General features: G+C 48.2%; 2 protein-coding genes across 2 annotated transcripts; one reads left to right on the top strand and one right to left on the bottom strand.

Moving 5' to 3' along the window:
- TSPO (translocator protein) lies at nucleotides 1547–12617 on the bottom strand. Its single transcript, XM_021392601.1, has 4 exons — nucleotides 12479–12617; nucleotides 6110–6308; nucleotides 3090–3228; nucleotides 1547–2256 (listed from the first exon to the last, which is right to left on the bottom strand). The coding sequence occupies exons 2-4, from the start codon at nucleotides 6295–6297 to the stop codon at nucleotides 2083–2085; spliced, it is 501 nt and encodes a 166-aa protein (XP_021248276.1). The 5' UTR covers nucleotides 6298–6308; nucleotides 12479–12617; the 3' UTR covers nucleotides 1547–2082.
- Nucleotides 12618–17354, top strand: MCAT (malonyl-CoA-acyl carrier protein transacylase). The gene is made up of 4 exons (XM_021392580.1): nucleotides 12618–13082; nucleotides 13219–13306; nucleotides 14096–14313; nucleotides 15127–17354. Exons 1-4 carry the CDS (start codon nucleotides 12633–12635, stop codon nucleotides 15547–15549), a joined length of 1179 nt encoding a protein of 392 aa, XP_021248255.1. The 5' UTR covers nucleotides 12618–12632; the 3' UTR covers nucleotides 15550–17354.

The following is a 20552-nucleotide window of genomic DNA, read 5'->3' as shown; positions in this document are numbered from 1 at the left end:
TAGGATCCTTGTATGGCTGGCTGTCATCCATTGCTTGGCCCTTAAAGAGAGAAACTGGATTTCTGAGGAGGTGTCAGGCAGGAATTGAGAGGGATGTAATGCCCGGAGCAGCAACAGGAGGCAGAAGAAGCCTAAAGAAATGAAAGGGTCTGGGGAAGCTCTGCTAGAAGCCTGAACAGTCTTTGGACTGTGAAGTTAAGGGCCTAAGACAGACGTGTTTGGGAATGAGGTGTCAATTTCTAATTAATCATTCCTGATCTTCCCCCAGATCAGCAAGGTACTAGCTGAAATTAAGCAGTTTTAGGCTGTAATATGTTGCTTTGTATGTGTGGACAATTTATAACAGTTGTTTTTTCTACTGGAAGTGTATGCTGTGCACATAATATTTTTTACCTAGTTGCAGCCATTGGAATCTGCTTGCGAGCGAAGTAGAATTTTCAAGTTGTATAACAGGATCTAAACCTTGCTTCAAGCTCCACAAATAAGCAATGTGCTGTCCCTTACAATAAGGAAGGAAAAGATCACTTAGGCTGTTTCAGGGTGCTCTTCTTCAGAAGCCTGCTTTGTCTGGTCAACTAAAACGCTGACTAGAGGAATAAACAGTCTGTCTGTGAGGGTTCAGCCATGCTACAGGTGGGGCTGAAGGGAGAGCTGCATGAGTCAGCCACAAGTGGTGCTGACAGCTGCGTCAGTCTCCGTAAGTCAGAACTTCTCTGTTACTGTGAATAAGCATTCCAGCTATATTTCTTTAATGCAGATGGTGTGACTCCTTCCTATGCAGAAGAAAGTTTGATTGGCATTGAATGTTGCAACAGGTGCTTGAGACTGGATCTAAGGGGATGCTCAGCAGATGCAGTGACTTGTAGGAAAGCAAAAGGCACTTTCTGCCTTGAAGTGCTTGAAAACAAGTAACAGACTGGATCTAGAGCGGAGGGGGAAGTTTCCTTCATTACAAAGGGGACAGCAGCATTACATTTAGCAAACCAGAAGAATGACCTAGCAAATTTAGTAAGATCTGTGCCGTAAGACCACAAGCTGTGAGCCAAAATACTGTTATGCTTTTAGACAAAGGTTTTTTGGGTTTTACCTACCTTCTTTTTGGAAGCAACTGGGTGAATTAAGCATCTCAAATCTTACTATATCAGCTAAAATAATCCCCGAGAGGAAAAATCCCAGTTTCCATTTCTAAGCAGCTAAAATGAAAAGGTGCAGGTAGAAGTTCAGTGCCTGTGTACACTGTGTACAGGCTGGGCAACAGGCCTGTCCACAGCCTGGCTTCTCACTCCACTGTCAGGGTTTAATGGTGAACACAGCACACGTGGGTGTTCTTTGGCCAGTGCTGCTGGGGCTGCCAGGGGTGCATGCACACAGCTGCTGAATATTTGGGTTCTCTTGGTTTCTAAATGCTCTGAATTTGTTATTTTGTCCTGCCCATTGTAATGTTGAGAAGAGAGGAAGGGGCCCTCTTAAGGCTACAGCATCCTGTTGCCTCCCGCATTTTTTTGTTCAAAACCTTCAAATAACAACAAAGACAGTGGAGGAAAAGTAAGCTTACGTGTAGTTTAATATGTTTAGCTGACACTTAGGTTGTACAGTGCTTCAAAGTGGGATGGCACAAGTTGTGAAAGAGAGTTGCTCCTAAACATTTGCAGAGTACAGTGATCAGAGGACGCGTGGCAGCTGCAGTGAGCCAGTAAGGCACCATGCTTAGTGGTAAACATGACAGATTCCAACCACAGTCACGCTTGTGACTGCGAGGAGCAGCTTTCTGGAAGCTGGCTTTCTTCCTCTGACTAATGAAGTTGCAGTTAGTGCTTATTTCTGGTAATAGTTAAAATGCTGTTCATTACATAAAATGTGATGCTGCAGTACTGAAACCCAATACCTTCTGCTGTGCACTACCATTTAATTTCCTGCAAAACTCACGTAGGCTTTGAGACTTCCCTACTCGAGGCACATTTAAAACAGGAACTGCAGCGTCAAATTGTAATGCAGTGCAAATAGTTTAGCTAAAAAACGAATAAGGCATAACTTTCTTTAGAAAATTCTTGCAGCAAAAAAATATTTTTGTCCAAAAGCTGCTTATTCAGATTTCTTGTTGCGATTGTCTTTCCAGATACGGTAGTTGAGTGCAGAAGCCATGGTTAGCCAAGCTAAATACGGAAGCATCAAATAAGCGGCCGTTCTGTTGATGTGATACCAGGAAGCAGCGGTAGCTGTCGCTGTACCAGTTGTGAGCAGGAGAGTCACCAGCCCCTGAAACACAGGAAGGTGTGTTTAGTGTCCTTTTCCTTGTTGCATTTTCTTAACTAGATGGCATTTCACTCTGATACTTTGTGGATCCCTCTGTGAGCTGACTTCTGAGGACCCAGCTAGCAAAAAGATTTTTGCCGACTGAGGAGTTGAACTGACTGATAAAAAGATACAACAGTCAGAAGAAAGAGCGCTGCAGCTGGGAGCAGACAAAATCCTTCTCATCTGTACTCTTTTTTTCTTTTTTCCTTTTGGCAGCAGAAACAGTCCCTTAGCCACGTAAACTTACCCAGTGTTTTTCTGCTATAGATGCTGCCCAAAGAGATGCGGTGTGGTTGAATTACTTACAGGTTGCAAAGTGTTCTGCTATTAAAACAGTGCTCTTACATTTAGGGAACCAGGCAAGTCGTTTTTATACTGATTTTTATTTTTAAGGTGAGCTGTTTTTCTTCAGCATGCAGAAAGCTGGTCTTGTCTAAACCAGATGCTGATTGCGTGAGTAATGATAAGCTTCTTATCGCCACTGTTTGCCAAAGAGATACCTAGGAATTTTGCGAGGGCATAAGTGTTTACATTTTGTAGTCATAGAAAGCTCTTATCGAAGAGTGCCAGAAAGAGCTACTTGTAATCTAAACATTTAAGGGTGTTGTAAATTCTCACAGGTGGCTGCTGGCATGCAGTAAGAACAGCAGCAAACTATTTCGTGCCATCTTCTCTACTGACGATACGGATCGGGTTCAGTTTCAGAGAGAAAAATTCACGACGCAAGTTTTAGCCGTCTCACGTTGCAAATGACTGCAAAAGCATACGCTGGAGAAACGTATTTATTCACTTACCCATCCCATTTTGTGAGCTCCAAAAAATATGGGAGTCCATGCCCAGTTTAATGCCAGCTGCCCTGCATACAGGCCCAGAGGAACCACCGCCTTTTCACTGAAGCCCCCCAGTTCCTTCCACACCAGGTAGGAGCCATATCTGAAGAAAGTGAACGCAAGGTATAATCCAGTACATTGGTTAGAAAGCAGCCGTGTTTTCTTAAACAAATGAAATCACTTCAGCATCAGTCTAAGTTAACTTGGAAATGTCTTGGCACTACTTGACAGAACGGCTGACTGTGCAGGGTCGATTATCTGCTGCGGACAGCGAGATGGAGAGAAATATTCCTTGTTCTGCCAGAGCCCTCATTTCTAGGTGCAGAAACGGCAGATAATGTATGGCATTTCAGTCTTAAAAGAGAACGCTGCGTTGAAATGGAAGCAAGTCAAAGACTTGAAGGTAAAAGGTAAGTCTCTAAACAGTGGGAAAAAACTGTTACAGTCAGTGCTGAGAGATGATGGTTTAAAAATATCTTTGTTTGGAAGATACCGTTTTAAATAGATGGAAGTGAATTTAGAAGTAGGAATTGAGACAGGAGCAGGCAAAATGAGTAACATCCCACGGATGTGGATGGTGTCTGAGCAGAAAACGAATCCTATAGTCACTTTTCAGAAGGGAGGAGGGAAGGGTTGAAATACAGGGTACAAAGATTTTAGGACTTCTATGGAAAGAACTGCAAGGAACATCCAGCACCCTCCCCCTTTGTGGGACCCCAGCTTATAGAAAGATCTCCCAAAAACGTTCTGAAGTTTTTTAAGAGATCTTAATGCCACAGAAAAACGGCTCACCAGAAGGATCCCAGAATTTAAGCTGATAAGAGAAAAGTTGTTTGGATTTGGGAAATTGCTAGTGTAAGATTTACCTTTGAACTGAAAGAGACTGATCAGAAAAGGGAGTACTCATCACCCAAGACTCTCTTGTTCATTTGACTTTTCCGTTAAATGTGTCAATGCAGTTGACTACACAGTCATTCCAAGAGTCCCACGGACAAAACGCCAACGGTCTAAATTATACACTTGTTTCAGAATTAGTAACTTAATACAGATTCCACCTTCTCAGCAGTCTGCTAGGTGTGTGAAATGCACTGTGCACTTTGCTGAACAGCAGGGGGCTCAAATGTGTTTCTGTGGTAGAGAAGCAAAGACAGGCACCAACTTTCAAGATGTTGCAGTCTATGTATCTTGGTCATATAAGGATTTCTTTTTCTCTTTGACCCAGACAGTGAGCCAGGCTTGCTTCTTGGCCATGTCTTTTATAAAGACTAAACAATGCAACTTTGGAAGCTTTGTAAACTTTGCTTGTAATTATTTATTGCTTTTAATATGCTCAGATTCTATAGGAATGAAAAGTGTTGACCATTCCAAGGGATGCGTGTGCATGGCAGGTTACGGAAGAAAATCCCTGATAATAAATACATTTTCAGTCATCTAGATGTATAGTACGTAACTGAAACCACTCACCTCAGAATGTACTGCTTGCTTTTGGTATTACCAAAGCAAGTGATTTTTAGAAGATTTAATGTGATGTCCAGATTTATGATGAGAATTCAAGAAGCGAGCTTACAAGCTGTACAGTCAGCTTGAAGAAAGCCCCTCCACTCTTGTCTCTCCGATAAAAGGCATTTTTTATCCAAGGGACAGCAACCCAAATTCTAACTCTGAATACAGAAGAGCAAAGAGCAATAAATACACGCGCGCGCGCACACACACACCCTGTAAGAAGAGGAAAGAAGAAAGAATGCAGACAGAAAAGAGCATGTGAATCTGTAAAAATTAGAAAGCCTTTATTTTCCAGAGAAGTAAACCAAAATGAGAGAATGTTAAATCAGCTCTCTTACACGTTCAGGTATGTTTTCAGATATTGGATCATTGCAGTATTTAGATACAACAACACCTGTTGCAAAGTTAGCCTGCAGGATAACGACATAACGTTGGAAAAGAACGGGTCTCTCTGAAACTTTATATAGTGAAGCCAATGCTATATACAAGACACAAATTGCTTAAAGTGCATTGGCATGACTCAAGAAATGGAAGAGGTAAGCTGTAATAGAAAAGGCATACTGTAGCCTCAAAATTACTGTATTAGCAACCATGCGTATTTGAGAGCTAGGAAAAACATGTTAAATTGTGGTGCGTAGGTAGCTGTCAAGAAAACAAGAGCAGAAGGAACACAAAGCATTGCTGTGTGCTGCCAGTTGCTTCAGCCTCTGCGGAGGCTCTGGAGCAGAGCACTCTGTAGCACTGCTCATCAGACAACCCTGTTGTGTTGGGTGGATGGCTTCTGGGCAGCCTGTGAGGAGCGCCGCCCAAACAATCTCCTGACAGCCCACTTCTATAAATATTTTTGCTGTATCTTATTAAAAGAAACAGCTGCCAAAAGATAGTAGTGTTAAACTTCTGCAGTACCTGTGGGAATGGTATTTGGCCTCATGATTCCCTGTTCTTCTGTCAGTAATTGCTGTGCTGTCAAGTATTTTAAACAAGTTAAATAGGGAGGCAGCACTGGGTTTCAGGCCTTCAGAACTTAACAGCCTGGCAGTTTAGCTGAAAGCGTATGTGGGTTAGTTTTGATTTTGGATTTCTTTTAACTGAGCTCTGTTAAAACAGTGCTATCCCAATCCTCTCACCGCTCCCTTTTGTTTTTAATTTCCTGAAACTACTGAAGGACATGCAGAGAAGAAATCCCGGAGCTGCCTCACTTCACTGCTGCCAGCTTGGCAGGTCTTCCCTTCAGAATGAATGAGGAAAGCAAATGAATGGCAGCTTTTCCAACTCCTGCTTTTGAAGTGGACACTTCTGCATACAAAGTGTGGCCACACACAGTTTCCCCAAACGTGTTCTTACTTGCTAGACAGGCAGCTCAGCGCAGTTTCTTGCAGACGTACAGCCACAGAAATGCAGTAACAGTTTTCTAGTCTAATGTTATGTAACGAGCAAGCTAGAGGTTGGATAAGTGTATTGATGCAATGTGAAAAACATACCCCATAGATGTATAGAGAGTTCCCCAAACTGGAGCGAACAGCCAGTTAGGGGGACACCAGGATGGCTTCTGCAGAGATTCATACCACACTGGGATTTCCTTTCTAGTTATCTTGCTTCCTAAAACTCCTCCTGCGTGGGGCAGGAGCGTGAAACCCACAGCTGAGGCCCAGGCTGGTACCGCTTCCATTGAGACTGAATCTGAAACAAACACAAAAAAAAAAAGTGGATTGGCAGAGTAATTTTAAAAGGAAACAACTAAATTATTCCCTATTTTTTAGGCAGATTTTAAAAGTATACATGTGTAGGATCTGATCCACAGCCTACTCTTGTCACTCAGTGCAGCTGAAATTAATGGATCTTGTATCAGCTTCACTGGACAATACTTACCTCATATAGGAACCTATCATTTACTTTCAGCTTTTTGAGCTTTCACTTTCTTCTCAGCTTTGTGCAGTAAGGGTACTGAGTTTTACCTACATTGGTATTCTCACTTGGGTATACCAGAGGAATAACGCCGTTTGATAGAAGCTTGTATTTCTGTCTTCAGTAAGAGGTCCATTCACTCACTGGAGTGGTGCACTCGGGAGTAATGCAGTGTGTGCTTGCCTATGCTCAAGCAAAATAGTTCTATACACTGTGTTGCATTTTTAGCCTTGGAGGGTGCCCAGTGGCTGGTGAGATGGATGTGTTAAGAAGCAGGCGTTTGAGAAGCTGCCACAAAGTAAAACACCAGGGAGGATGAGGAGAAGGAAAGTACTTAAATGATGGTATGCTAAACAGGGAAGAAGATCTCAGTGGATAGATGGAGCATGTACCTTTGGCTTCTTCCTGAAGCAGGCAATCAGTTGTAGCCATCTTAGCTGCCAAGCCCATGTGGTGTGCAGGATTAAATCTGCCTGCAGAAGTAACACGAAGCGATGCCTTGCCCTGGTAGCTGAGCTGCTTGAGTTAGTGTATGGGCACCAATAAAAAAAGTAAGGAAGTAGGCAGGGAAAAACTTGGTTGCCATTATTCTGGCCAAAAGTCAAATGGTACAAACCATCTGTGTTTGGGTTGCTAAAACGCAAATAGATGAGAGGTATGATAAAAAGGGCAGAACCGAAACGCGTTGTTTTTCAAACGTACAGTTGTCAAATACACCCAATTCCTGTTAATCTGTTAGGCGGGAGGGCAGGTGGCAGGAAGGAATCGTAAAAGAGATTGCAGGAGGCAGTGGGAGTCCTGGGCTGTGGAAACCCCAGGAAAGAGCTGTAGGGCAGCCAGTACTCAGAGATACGCCAAAGGAGGTCTCCTGTTGGTATGGGACTTTGTCTGGGCCTATGTGTGAAGGGTTTTGTTGCTACAGCTTTGTCTGATGGGATGCGGAGACAGGGAGTGGGGCAGAGTAAATCCCACTGGTGGCAGATGTGCTTAATAATAGAATGCTGCACTCACGGCATCAACTGTCAGAGCTCTGCTGGCGCCCTGGGTTTTATGCTGAGAACAGGAGGGAGCCAGGCCAGCAAAGGACATCTCCTGCACAATAGCCTTCTCCCTCTACCTAGGGTTCTGCCCAGGTGATTATGCAGATGTAACAAGGATTCATTTAATTTTGGTAGCTGGGGCCACAAGGCTGAGTAGGATCCCAAACATTTCTAGTGGTAGGTGCAAAGCAGAGATTTGCAGGCAGAGCAGCACAGAGGGACGGGAGAAGCACGCACGGTGGAGAAGTCTGCAAGGAGTTAACAAGAAAGGCCATGTAGGTGGTGGGGCTGCCTCAGGGGAGAGCTGTAGGAGGGAAGGAGTGGGAGCACACAAAAATGACAGCAAACAAAGCAGTAAAGCTGTAAAAACCAGAACAGAAGGGTGAAGCGGTGCAAGGCAAAAGACAAGCCAAGCAGAGCCAAATGCAGAACTGAGCTGGAGAGAAGTGGGGAGGGAGAACAATGCGCTAGCCTGCTGGAGCAGCACTGGGTCTTGGGTGGAGGATGGACTGTGAGGAAGGGAGGAAAAGATCCACACAGCTCTGTGCTGTGGTCACTGCTGCACTTCCTGCCTCCTGTCCCTCCTGCTGCTTTACCACGGAGCATCTCACATGGAGCAAAGGAGTTAAGGCGTTCTCCCACACCTTGGTCCTCCATGGTTGTCCTCAGACAGTAATTCCCAAAGGTTGCATTACAAGCTGAAAGCTCAGATCTCACCAGTTGTTACACCATTGCTCGTGTCATGAATAAAAAGAGTACAGAGGGGCTTAGTTCTGTACACACACCTCAACTCTGAGGTTGAGGTCAGCTCTTCTGCCCCAGCACACTGATCCAATGCCAGTATGTTTCCCAAAGTGATAAGCAAGGACCTCGGGGGCTTTATACTTCATTTGGCCACAAAAGCATCAGGGCAGTTTCCTGCAGGTATCAAGTAGCTGGGCTGTGTCAGGCGTTCTTTCTGTCAGCTTCTCCCCAGGGAGGAAAGGCCCAACATGGTTTGCAGGCTGGAAGTGCTGAATGCTATCAAATTGGAAACATGCTGCTCTGCTGCAGTCAGTGGCTAAATGATGCAGCTCCAAGCCTGTCCCTCCACATGTCGGAGGAAACGCTGAAATAATTCTTTAGCGACAAGAGAAGAAATCAGGTGGGCAAACAGAAATGGGGAAGGTGCAAAGCATAGAAAGAGGGCTCCTGTTCACTGCTGGGCAGAAACAGGAGACTGGAAGATACAGAAGTGAAGAGGTGGAATGTAGTGGTTTGAATGGAACATTGGTGTCCTTTTCTTTCAACTGTTTTTATTACTAATTACATACTGTGTTTCCCAACAGCATTTCTCAGGACTTGCCAGCATTACGAAATGCTCTCCTGCGTCACACAGAGCTGTGCAGCACAGTTGCAGTGTGCCAGAGGGTCGGTCCGGTAGCACACAGCTGTCTATCAGCACTGGGGTTCTGTATTTAACTCCCCAGAAGCTAAATTCCAGCATCACTTGCCCCTAAAAAGCAACAGCTGACTCATGGAGCCACACTGGTTAACTCTGGAAGAAGCTGTGTCCATCTTTGGTTACTTGGTGCAGGTTTTCAGTAAGGGAGTGATCGAACAGCAGAGATGTGCTGGAGCCTCGATCAATGGATCCGAACAAAGAAGCTGGAACTGGAGTGGCAAGGGATCAGGCAGCAGTGACAGGCGCACATGACAGACGGTACAATGTGTAAAACCCCAGTGCAAGGTGAGAGAGAGAAGAAAATGCGTTGAGGGGGCCTGAGTCATGCAATCTGATCTCAGAAAAGCTTGCACAAATAAAGTTTCACCTCTAACCTTTCACCACACACAGCGTGAAGCCCAGTTCCGACTGTGCAGTGCAGCACCAGATCTGTGCTGTGCATGGCATACCCAGGAAATTTCTGAGAGTAATGGAGTCCGAGGGTTCATAAAGCATTACCAGCCCTGCCTTTGTTTCGGTGTAGCATCCTACCCTTGTTTATAACTGGAATTACTCATTTGGAATTACATACTGTAACCATCTGACGTTTGCAGGAATGTACTGGGGCCAAAGGCAGGTTCCCAGCCACCCCACACCAGCTGAGGTGACAGGGAAGGACAGCCGAGCAGACCTGGTGGGATCCTTCAGCCACGTGTGCCCTGTGCTCACAGATGTACAGGGTCTGCGTTTGGAAACATCAAGCCTGTGAGACAGACAGCTTTCCTCCTCTAACTTGTTTTGTTTGAGGCACATCCTGACTTCTAAGTGTGTACAGACACCTGAAGTTACTTGGCAATAACTTACCTGGCACAGGTTTGCAAGCACAGCCCCTCAGGCTGAATCTGCTACGCAGCCTACAGGCAAGCACTGCTTTCCCAGTCAGGTCCCAGCTCCACTGCAGGGAGAGCTGGTTGCACAATACTCCAGCACCCTGATTTTCACACTGGAGAAACCAGGATGTCTGTGGATGGTATTTGCAGCGTTCAGACAATTTGACCTCTGCTGCTAAACCACCGCAGCTGGAGATCTTTGCCCCCTCAACACACTTAACAGAATCTTATTTACGTTCCTTCCTCTCATCTCTGCCCTGCGATGTTTTCCTCATCATCCTGCCCATTTTCTGCTTAGCCCTAGTCTGGCTACAGCAGGCCAGTTTGTTTTACCAATGTTAAAATAATGCTTCTGGCTATTCAAAGCAGCTGACCTGTCCAAAGTTAGTTCCAGCTCTGTAAGGCACCAGGAGAAATAAAGGGAAAAATCAGCAATACTACAGCTTGCCACCTTCTGTCTTTTTGCAGGTTGTTTCGCTGTGGTGGCACTATGTGCAGAAAGTGAAGCAGAAGTTTTCCGTGTCCTCTCCTTTGTCTGGAAAAGAGGCTGTGCACAAGAAGGAATGGGGCGTGGAGAACAACATGTACTGCAACAGAGGAGCCAAGGTGCCTCAGGCTGGTGAAGAAGGACTGAGAGCTGCCAAAGGCCCTCCAGGGTGAGGGAGCAGCTCTGACAGCCAGGTGGGTGCCCTCCCCCTCTCCAACCTGAGCACTGCCAGAGAGCAGGAGCAGAGGAGGACAACCACTTTAATTGCAGCGTTGTATCCCTGTTCTGACAAACCTCCGACTAATCCTCTTAAGAAATTCGGTGCTGGCCTCCCAATCACACGGGGCTTAAATTACAGCTATTGCATTAACAGCGCTAAGGAAAATCTCTCAGTGGGGCCAAATTACCCACACGGCTCTGGAGCTGTGGTCCTGTGCATGCTGAGGTAGAGACAAAGCTGTAGAAGTTGGGAATGAGGTCCCCTAGGACAGACACTCACCCTCTCTAATATATTGATTTTGAGGGCAGTAAATTTCTACCCAGGTCTGAGAGGCAACATGCACATCCTCAGTGGGGAAAGGCTCCACATCACATAGCTGCCTAAAGGATTAAGGGGTGCATGCTTGATGGATAGCGATAAACCTCTTAGGTCTGCTGTGGCTTTAGTTGCTGGGAAACTCTGGCACTGAAGACAAAGTTTTGTCACAGCCTGTGGCACAGAACTTTGCTGCCTCAAAGAAGTCTTCTCCGTAAACTTTTAGTAATAGCTGGAACAATGTCAGGTGTGTTTGCCAGAAATAAGGGACTTTGATATTATTATATTACATGCACTTTTTATGATCGATTTTATAAACATAATTTAAAACAATATATTGCATAATAGAAATACAATATAAACGTCTAACTATATGTTTATAGTGTGTATTTATAAATTAAACTGATTCAGCTGATGGTATGTACTTCAGGATATAAGGCAAGTGGCAGAGGTATGCTTATCTGGTTTGGAGACACAGCAGGTCCCACTGCCCGGGCCACTCTGCTTTCCAAACAGCAAAGCCATAATGCGCTGAAGCAATCCGAACCACGCACCAAGAGGCGGCCCTGCCTGCTGGGACGGGATCCACCCAGGTGACAATTTGCCGTTTACTGCTCAATCTCTTCTAACTTTCCCCACGCACATTTGCGTTAAGATCCTCTGAACAGGCTGTATTTTAAAGACAAAACACCCTTTAGACAGTCTTCTTTGCAACCACTTCTGAAGCGTCGTCCGTGTGTATAATTCACACAGATGTTCCCCTTGGATATTTCTCGTGTAGGCGCTGTGCAGGCCTGGCTCCGTCAGCGTGCCAGGAATTCTTTAGCCAGAGTGGGGTGTAAGAGAACCCCTTCAAGGACTGCCTCCATAGCGGTGGGCTGTTTCCGGCCCACCCACACTGGTAAACCCCAGGCACTCCGCAACGTGGCCAGCGCCCCTCGTGAGGAACCAAAGGGAGAGCGCTGCTGCCGTGCGGGCTCAGCAGCTGGGGGCTCCCCAGGAGCAGGACGGGCCCCTCTATATTTCAGCTGCCTGCTGAGACGCCCGCAGCCCGCCGCGCATTTCATTTGGAACTTGACAACAGCTGAGGAAACCAACAGAGCAGTACAGCACAGAGATGGAAAAGTGAGCCAAATCGTCCCCGTCAGGAAGACAACAGCATCTAGCGCAGCTCGGGTCCGTTCCTAACCACCCAGCTGTACAACAGCGTGTCTGACCGAGCCGCCCGCGGAGCCTGACGCGCTGTGGTACCGTTTCGTAACCTTCATCCACTCAAAATCATGGCACAACTGCAACTGTGGCGTGGCACGCCTCACTGTTTAAGTAACCCTGCCGTTCAGCGCTCAGATACAGAGCATCTTGTTCTGTTTCAGAGGCGCTGCCTGGAAATTTCAGGAAAAAAAACGAGTCCTTCCTGGCACCCGTGAGGACATGTCCCATGAGGAGTTCTCGCGCCGTTCTGGCTCCCAGCGCAGCGGCGCACGGGTTCCCCACCGCCCCCATCCCCTGGCGGCTCCCAGCGCGGCTCAGCCCCGGCTCCCCGCGCGACTGGGGACCGCCCGCCCCGTACCTCCGCTCCGCTCCCGCGCCGCCACTGTCTCCTCGGCCGCGAGGGCCCACCCGCCGGCGGGGCCCGCCCCGAGGAGGAGCCGCGGAACAGCGCAGCGCGAGCCGGGGGCGGCGGAGTCGCTCTGTTCCCGGGGCAACGCGGGAGGGCGGCGGCCATGGGCGGCTGGGCCGCGGCAACATGGCGGCTCGCTGGCTGCAGCGGGCGCGGCGTCCTGCGCGGCGCAGTGCGGCGGCGGGGCAGCTCGCTCCGCGGAGGTGGGGAACGGGCGGCGAGCCTGAGCGAGCTGCTGCAGAGCTCGGTGGGGGACGAGGAGCCGGGCGAGGCGGCGGCGGGGGCGAGGCGGGAGCGGCGGTCTCCACGGGAGGGCACGGTGCTGCTGTTCCCCGGGCAGGGCAGCCAGTTCGTGGGGATGGGCCGCGGGCTGCTGCGCTACCCCGGGGTGCGGGACATGTACCGCCTGGCCGAGAAGGTGCTGGGCTACGACCTGCTTTCGCTGTGCCTGGAGGGGCCGCGGGCCGAGCTGGACCGCACCCGGCACTGCCAGCCCGCCGTGTTCGTCGCCTCCCTGGCCGCCGTGGAGAAGCTCAACCACCTGCAGCCTAAGGTAGGCGCCGGCCGCCGGGCCCTGTCCCGGGCCGCGAGGGCTTCGACATGGCTCCCGCCGCCCGGGCCCTCCGCGGGCTCCCCCCGGCGGCTGCTCCCGGCCCGGCCCCGCTGACTGCTGCGCGTGTCTGAGCCAGGTGGTGGAGAGCTGCGTGGCCGCCGCCGGGTACAGCGTGGGCGAGTTCGCGGCGCTGGTGTTTGCCGGAGCCATGGACTTTGCGGAAGGTGCGTAACAGTGGGGGGAATTTTGCTTTCTTCGTCCACGGTTTGCTTTGCTAAGCGTAACGTCGCATTACAAGCACCAACCTTGGAAAGGATCTGGGGTCGACAGCCGGCTGAACGTGAGCTAGCAGTGTGCTCAGGTGGCCAAGAAGGCCGACTGCATCCTAGCTTGCATCAGAAATAGTGCTGCCAGCAGGAGCAGGGAGGTGATTGTCCCTCTGTACTCGCCTTGAGTACTGTGTTCAGTTTTGGGCTCCTCACTGCAAGAAAGACATCGGGGCCCTGGAGCTTGTCTGGAGAAGGGCAGCAAAGCTGTGAGGGGTCTGGAGCACAAGTCTGATGGAGAGCAGCTGAGGGAGCTGGGATTGTTCAGTCTGGAGAAGAGGAGGCTCAGGGGAGACCTTGTCGCTCTCTACAACTCTTTTACAGTGAGGTGGGGGTCAGCCCCTTCGCCCAAGTAACTCGTGGTGGGACAGTAGGTAATGGCCTTGAGTTGCACCGCAGGAAGTTCAGATTGGATATTACAAAAATATTAATCTCTGCAAGAGCGAGCAGTGATGCGCTGGAACAGGCTGCTGAGGGAAATGGTGGAGTCACCATCCCTGGAGGTGTTCAAGATGTGTGTGCTTATGGCACAGGTGGACATGGTTTAGTGAGCATGGTGAGGATGGGCTGACAGTTGGACTGGATGATCCTAGTGATATTTCCAACCTTAGTGATTCTGTGATTCTAACTAACTCCCAACGTGAGTGAGCTGCCTGTCTGCACTCACCTGTCCCCTTCTCCCCTCAGCACTCTACGCTGTGAAGGTGCGAGCTGAGGCCATGCAGGCAGCAGCGGAGACTGTCCCCAGCGGGATGCTGTCAGTCATCGGCGGGCAAGAAACCAACTACAAATATGCCTGCCTGGAAGCCCGCAGGCACTGCGAGTCACTGGGCATAGAAAACCCTGTGTGCGAGGTCTCCAACTACCTGTTCCCAGATAGCAGAGTCATCGCAGGGCACCTACAGGTACTGCTACAGGAGATGGGCCTGCTTACTTCAACTTCATGTATTAAAACTTCGCCTTTGTGCTGCTGTATGGAGGTTACCCCGTGTGGCCCGAGCTTGTTCAAACAGAAGTACAAGGGCTGCTCCAAAAGTAACGCCTCCTATTTTATTATGTTGGCCCATGATGTCAGAGGTAGATATTGGTGGTATAACAGTAGAGATTGAACATTCCCACCAATATTCCATTACATTTTCTTGCCATGTGACAGATGGCAGCAGAGGGGCAGTCTGACAGAATGGCGTCTGACATGGAAGTGTGCATGAAACAAAGGGATGTCACTGAATTCCTCCATGTGGAAAAAATGGCACCCATTGACAGTCATCAACACTTATTGAACATTTATAGCGACCAAACAGTGGATGTGAGCACACTGAGGTGGCAGGTGGTACATTTCAGCAGTAGTGACAGCAACCATAGGTCACCTCTGCTGGTGCAGATTTTTATGAGCATGGCATGCAGGCTCTTATTAATCGCTGGCAAAAATGTATAGCTCATGGTGGTGACTGTGTTGCAAAATAGTGTTTTGTAGCTGAGAATTTGCTCCGTCAAATAGTGTGATTGTGCTCTTTGTTGTGGTTTCCATAGAAATAGGAGGCATTACTTTCAGAACAACCTTTGTATTTGCGTCATGGGTTTTTTTTCCCCAGTGTGTACTCGGTGGTTGGGTAGGAGGGGAGTGACTCTACTGCCCTGGGCCTGGTGAGGCTATTCTGGTGGAGTGCACACGTGGAATTTTGTTGTGTCAGGCTGTGACTGCTCTCTCTTTCTTATAGGCTTTGGAGTTTTTGCAGAAAAATGCCCCAAAATTCTACTTCACGCGTACCAAAATGCTTCCGGTCAGCGGTGCCTTCCACACACGACTTATGGAACCAGCAGTAGAGCCACTGGCTGAAGTCCTGAAGTCCATCGAAATTCAAAAACCACTGATCTGTGTCTATTCCAACGTTGACAGCAAAAAGTACATGCACTCGAAGCACATCCAGAAGCTGCTGGTGAAGCAGCTCGTCTCACCTGTGCTGTGGGAGCAGACCATGCATTCCATGTACCAGAGGAAGCAAGGAATGGAGTTTCCATACACGTATGAGGTGGGGCCTGGGAAACAACTGGGAGCAGTTCTCCGAAAGTGCAATCTGAAGGCCTGGAGGCAGTACAGCCATGTGGACGTCATAGAGGAGGAGGAAGCGGCAGAGACGTAAACAGCTTTTTGAGAAGAATCCATGCAACTTGTGCTTTCCACAGAGTGTAAAAATAATGTCAGGCTCCTGAAAGGGGAAGTGTGAAACACTGGTGGCTCTTCGCAGTGAGAAGAGCACCACGCATCACCACAGGAAAAGTTCTTCTCCACCGTGTGCCTTGGGTGTGGAGTGGGAGCTCAGCTCTCACACCTGCACCAGGACTGCAGAGTTGCCAATAAACGCACCAAGCAGCTTTCTCCTTGGCCCGCATCCTGCAAGCAATTTTTTCCTTCTTTTATTAATTTTGGATTTGGTGTGTGTGCGCGCATTGAAATTATGGTCAGTAGTTGCACTGTCTGTGCAGCGTGTGCTGCCTGGGTTGCACTGCGCTATCTGATGCAGGCCCGACGCGGCCCCGCTGAGGCACGCAGGGTTCCTTTAGGTGACTCCATCCCCATGCAGCCACCTTGGTGCGGGGGTGTTCCCGTGCCTTGCCTGAGCTGCCTGCTGAGATGGTCACCTGTCAAATCCTTTTGTTTCTCTGTTGCCACCTAGTCAAATAAGGCAAAAGATGTGGAGGGTTGGTGGTTGTTGTTTTTTTTTTGCAAAAGGGATATGATTTTTCTAAGGTTTAAGCTATCAATAAACTATAGAACTTTTCTTAGTATTTTGGATGCTTCAGAGCATGTGATTACTGGCAGATAGTCCCCACGTGGAAGGAGGCAGTTTTCCATGCAGCTGTTCAGTGTGACACCAGTTCTAGGTTACCCCAGAAGGAGGGAAGTCCCTGGCAGGGCCTGGTGTCAAAGAGTGCTACTGCACTCCAGCTGTGCGCAGTGCTGGCCAACCATTGGCTCACCAGCAGAGTACAGGCTCCTTATGCTGTCTTGGGACCTGTGACAGTTACACACAGGACACACAGAAAGTCAGTTGAGCGTTGCTGTTTGCCTGTGAGGGGTGCTTAAAGCTCTAAAGAAAATCAGAGAGCAGCCGTTTGTGAAGGGATTGTGTACAAAGGCTGTGTTGTGCATACACAGCTGAGCAGGAGCTTTGGCTGAGCTTCACCCTTCCCGTCCTTTTAGTTTTGGAATTTTAATAGTATAGCGTTTAGTAGATACATAGGAAAAGTAAATAGGATAGTGCTGAAATGACTGTACACATCTTCATTAATTGATTGGGAGTTGCAGAATAAATTCCAGTTACAGTATGAATCACTTCATTAGTTCATGTTTCTGAAAAACTCCATTCTTGGCTGCGGTCAATCAGTGGGGCGGCGCTGAGCAGTTCTGTGAGGAGCTGAGGTGGGCCTGCACAAATCCCAGTTTGGCACGTCTCAACGTTACCTATCAGGAGAATGCAGGAGGATTGTCAGCTTTGTTACTGGGCTATTGCAGGCTGCCAAGTGTCAGGGTTACTGGAACAAAAGTGGTTTCAGTGAAGTCTTACATCAGAGGGAATGTGTTGCGTAGCCAGTGAAGCATGGCAAACTCAGCACTAGGTCCTAAACGCCTAACGATGAGCTGTACTGGAAGTGTCTGACTCCATCTTGTAAGACCAAAACCAGCTTGTGTAACAGTTGGAACTCAGTATGGCATACTGGTGGCACTAAGTTTGGTTTTAGTATAGCGCATTATGGTTTCCGGGCTTTTTTAAAATAACACGCTGGGGGTAATTTTCAAGACCTGTACTCTGTTTATACCGTTCTTACCATGTATCTGTATACATATGCGTGTGTATTTATATACATATAACCAGCAGTGTTTTTTCACTCACTTCACTTGACCACACACTTTGCATGGAATAAAAGTGCTTTGGGAGAAACACGATAGAAGCCTCTGTCTGCAGGTGCAGGGCGTTCAGTGACCTCCCGCCTCCATGAGATGCAGAATGCTGAAGCGACACCTGCGCCCTGGGAGCATCGCGCCCTCATCAGCCCTGCTTAATAGGGGGCAGAAGCAGCTGTTGCCATCACACACAGTTCACTGCTTTTCTCCGTGCACCTTCACACACAGCAGCATACCCTGATGTTGATGGTGTGGTCCATACAAGCTGAGTGGGCTGGACATGCCTCAATATCTTCACGCAGTGCCTGGTGACACAAAGTCATGCTGTAGCTATAAAGGAGCAGGAGGGCATCTCACGTGTTGTAAAACCCATCTGCATGAGGTGGAGGATGGTGTGTGGGCTGGCAAAGGGTCCCAGCTCTTATTGCTGTTATTAGCATTCTTCTGATGTGCATGCTGATCTACACCTTCTTCTGGAGGCTGAAAGTTTTGTGACGTGAAATGCCAGTGCAGCTCCTGCACCTAGGAGTGAGTAGAAACAGGATGTGGAAAAAAGTCAGGTGCCGTAAACTCTGTCACATGAGGAAGCGTGCTGTTTAAAAACAAAATGAAATGCAGGTCTCCTGAGTCACAGTGCAGATCCATAAGCAGGACGCCACATGTGAGGCAGCCTGGCCATTCCTGCTCACGGAGCATCCCCGCCGATGCCTGGTGCAGGGTCCATTTGCACTGTGTTTCCCTCGTTGTGTCGGTGTGGTTACGTTTCCTGCTCCCCAGTGCTGTGTTTTGTTCCATCCGCACCAGATGCTGAACTTCCTCTGGGATTCAGAGCGTTAAAATATTGCAGACCCCAAGAGTGAAAAACTGCAGTCATCCCGGGCAGCACTCAGATGGCACTGGCAGAGCGGCAGCCTCCTGTATGTAACCACTTCCCGGTGTGTAGAGATTATTTATCTAGAAATACACAAAGTTGTTCTGTGCTGCTGAAGTGACTCAGCCAGGAAGAATCGCATTATTGGTGGCTGGTACTTTTGTTACCTTGCTGAAGTGGTTTATTAGACTCTCCTGATGGGAATTTTTACCCTTCACTAAATAATGACCATAAAATATTTTTCATTATACCTCTAATATGGAGTTACACAACAGTCAGTTCAGTGATGACGTTTGGTCTGGTTTTTGGCTATACGGACAATCCCATTTGCCACCTTCTGGCCTGGGTCAGACCATGGTTCCAATCACATCCTGTATGCTTAGCTGGAAGGTGCCCAGCGTGCCTGCTGCTGAAAGGCAGATCAGCCTGGGGCACTGTGACAGAAAGGGGACTTATTTTTGGAGAGGCTCCAGCGTATGTGCTGCTGCTTGAATGCTTAGAGCTATACTGGGGCCATCGCCCTTGAAGTACCTTGGTTGGTTTTTTTTTTGCTCTGCATTTCGAGTCAGGCAAAGATATTTAAGTCTTATAACAAAAATATTGGACAAAAGATTCTAGTTCAGCCTTTTTTTCTCCCTTGCAGAAAAGTTGTGTGGGGTGGAAGTCTAGGAACAGAATGGGATTTGGTACTGCTCACAAAGGAGAGGAAACAGCCCTCTGAAACTGTCCTGGGTTGGGATTTACTTTCAGGAGGAAGAGAATGCTTTCAATCCCTTGTCTGCTTTAAAGCCAGGGCTCAAATTTGAAGCTCCAGCCTCTCAGATGAGGCCACTAACTGCCGCACCTCCCTGCTGCAGAAGCGCCCTAGCAGCAGCGGTCACCTGACAAGACAGGAAGCAGGTAACCCCTCTTGCGAGGGGAATGCCCAAACCACAGAGAGGCGCTTTCATTTTCTCTCTGTCTGCAGCCGCGTGCAGTGAAAAGCGGCACGCAGGAAGGCTGGGTAATTCAGGGTGGCTGGGGCCTGCCCTTGAGATGAAGCCGGCTGTGTCTGTCTGCCGCCTGGGGCGGCTGGGGCTGACATCTGCCCCGCCGCCATTTTGCAAGCTCCTTCCAGTCGGCTGTTTCCCGCTAACCACGTGGCTTCTAAAAAGATGAGTCATCCGAACACAAAACCAAGCCCCTTCTCAAATTCAGTCAAATTCTTGCTTTCTTGGACAACTCGGAATCTTACTTTGTAAAGCAGAAGAATGTAAAATCTGTCATTACATTTTTGAAATATTCTGGAAAAGTAATGGGTTGAACTGGGCAGCCCTTGAGCACCAGTCCAACCAGCGTGAGTGCCAGCACATCATCTGAACAGCTCTTCTTCCAACAAACTGTGATTCCACGTGCTTATTTTACTACACAGTCAACTAAGGCCTGTCCTGTAGTGTTAGATAAACTAACAAGACGAGGAATTCTGTCATTAATGTGTAATAGCGGTCTGGCAAAATAAAGTAGATGACACTGCAGAGCATTTGAAGCAATGATTTAATTTTAGAAAAGTATCATGGTTTTTCTCTCTGTTGTTGCTTGTACAGTGTTTAAGTTTTAAGGATGACCAGCATGCCTTCTGTCTCCCCCCGCAGCCGTAATCTTTTCAAGAAACTTCATATGAAATAGACACTTTACGTTGCATTATAATAAATGAAAAAAGGACAGAAATGGACTTTGTAACCTGGCCTCATGCTTCAAAACTAGCAAGTCAGGCAGTTATCCAGCAACAACCTCATAATTTTAAACATTTTTCTTTTTAAAAAAGGTATGAAACAGCAGTGACCCAGCACTAGCCTAGGTTTTAAATATAAAAGAGATTTTTATCAGTGTAAATTTGAAAAACAAACCAGCTGCCACCACCTGGGTGTTAATTACATTGGTCAGAGTCCAGCAATGACCTCCTATGGCAATTCTGTGTTAATTCTGCAGTCCATAGCTTATGGCCCACCAAAACGCGACAGCGAGAAGAGCTGCAGGCACCAGCTTCTGGCAGACACACCTGAAAGGAAGCCGGCAAACCTGCGGGAGGAAAGGGGAGGCCATTAGGAACAACAGGGAGCAAAGAGCTGGTGCAGGAAAGTGAGGGCAAGGGGAGTGCTGAACTGAAAGAATCACCCCTTCCTCTGCAGGAACGAGCAATGGGGTCGAGTCTCACCTGCCTTGCCCAAACTCTAAAAAGTCCCCATCTCTTCTCCAAAACATAATACAACACAGATTGTAACAGGCCTACCTATCTCATCCAGAATGTACCCTCACAGCTTTTTATAGCGAGGAGACTCCTGTCTACATGGAGCCCCAGTGATGTCAGTGGCACTTTGGCACCCGTTTGA

The sequence above is a fragment of the Numida meleagris genome, chromosome 1 (assembly GCF_002078875.1).
Source record: "Numida meleagris isolate 19003 breed g44 Domestic line chromosome 1, NumMel1.0, whole genome shotgun sequence".
In the NCBI taxonomy this organism is placed as follows: domain Eukaryota; kingdom Metazoa; phylum Chordata; class Aves; order Galliformes; family Numididae; genus Numida; species Numida meleagris.
This window is presented reverse-complemented; position numbering and strand designations above follow the sequence as displayed.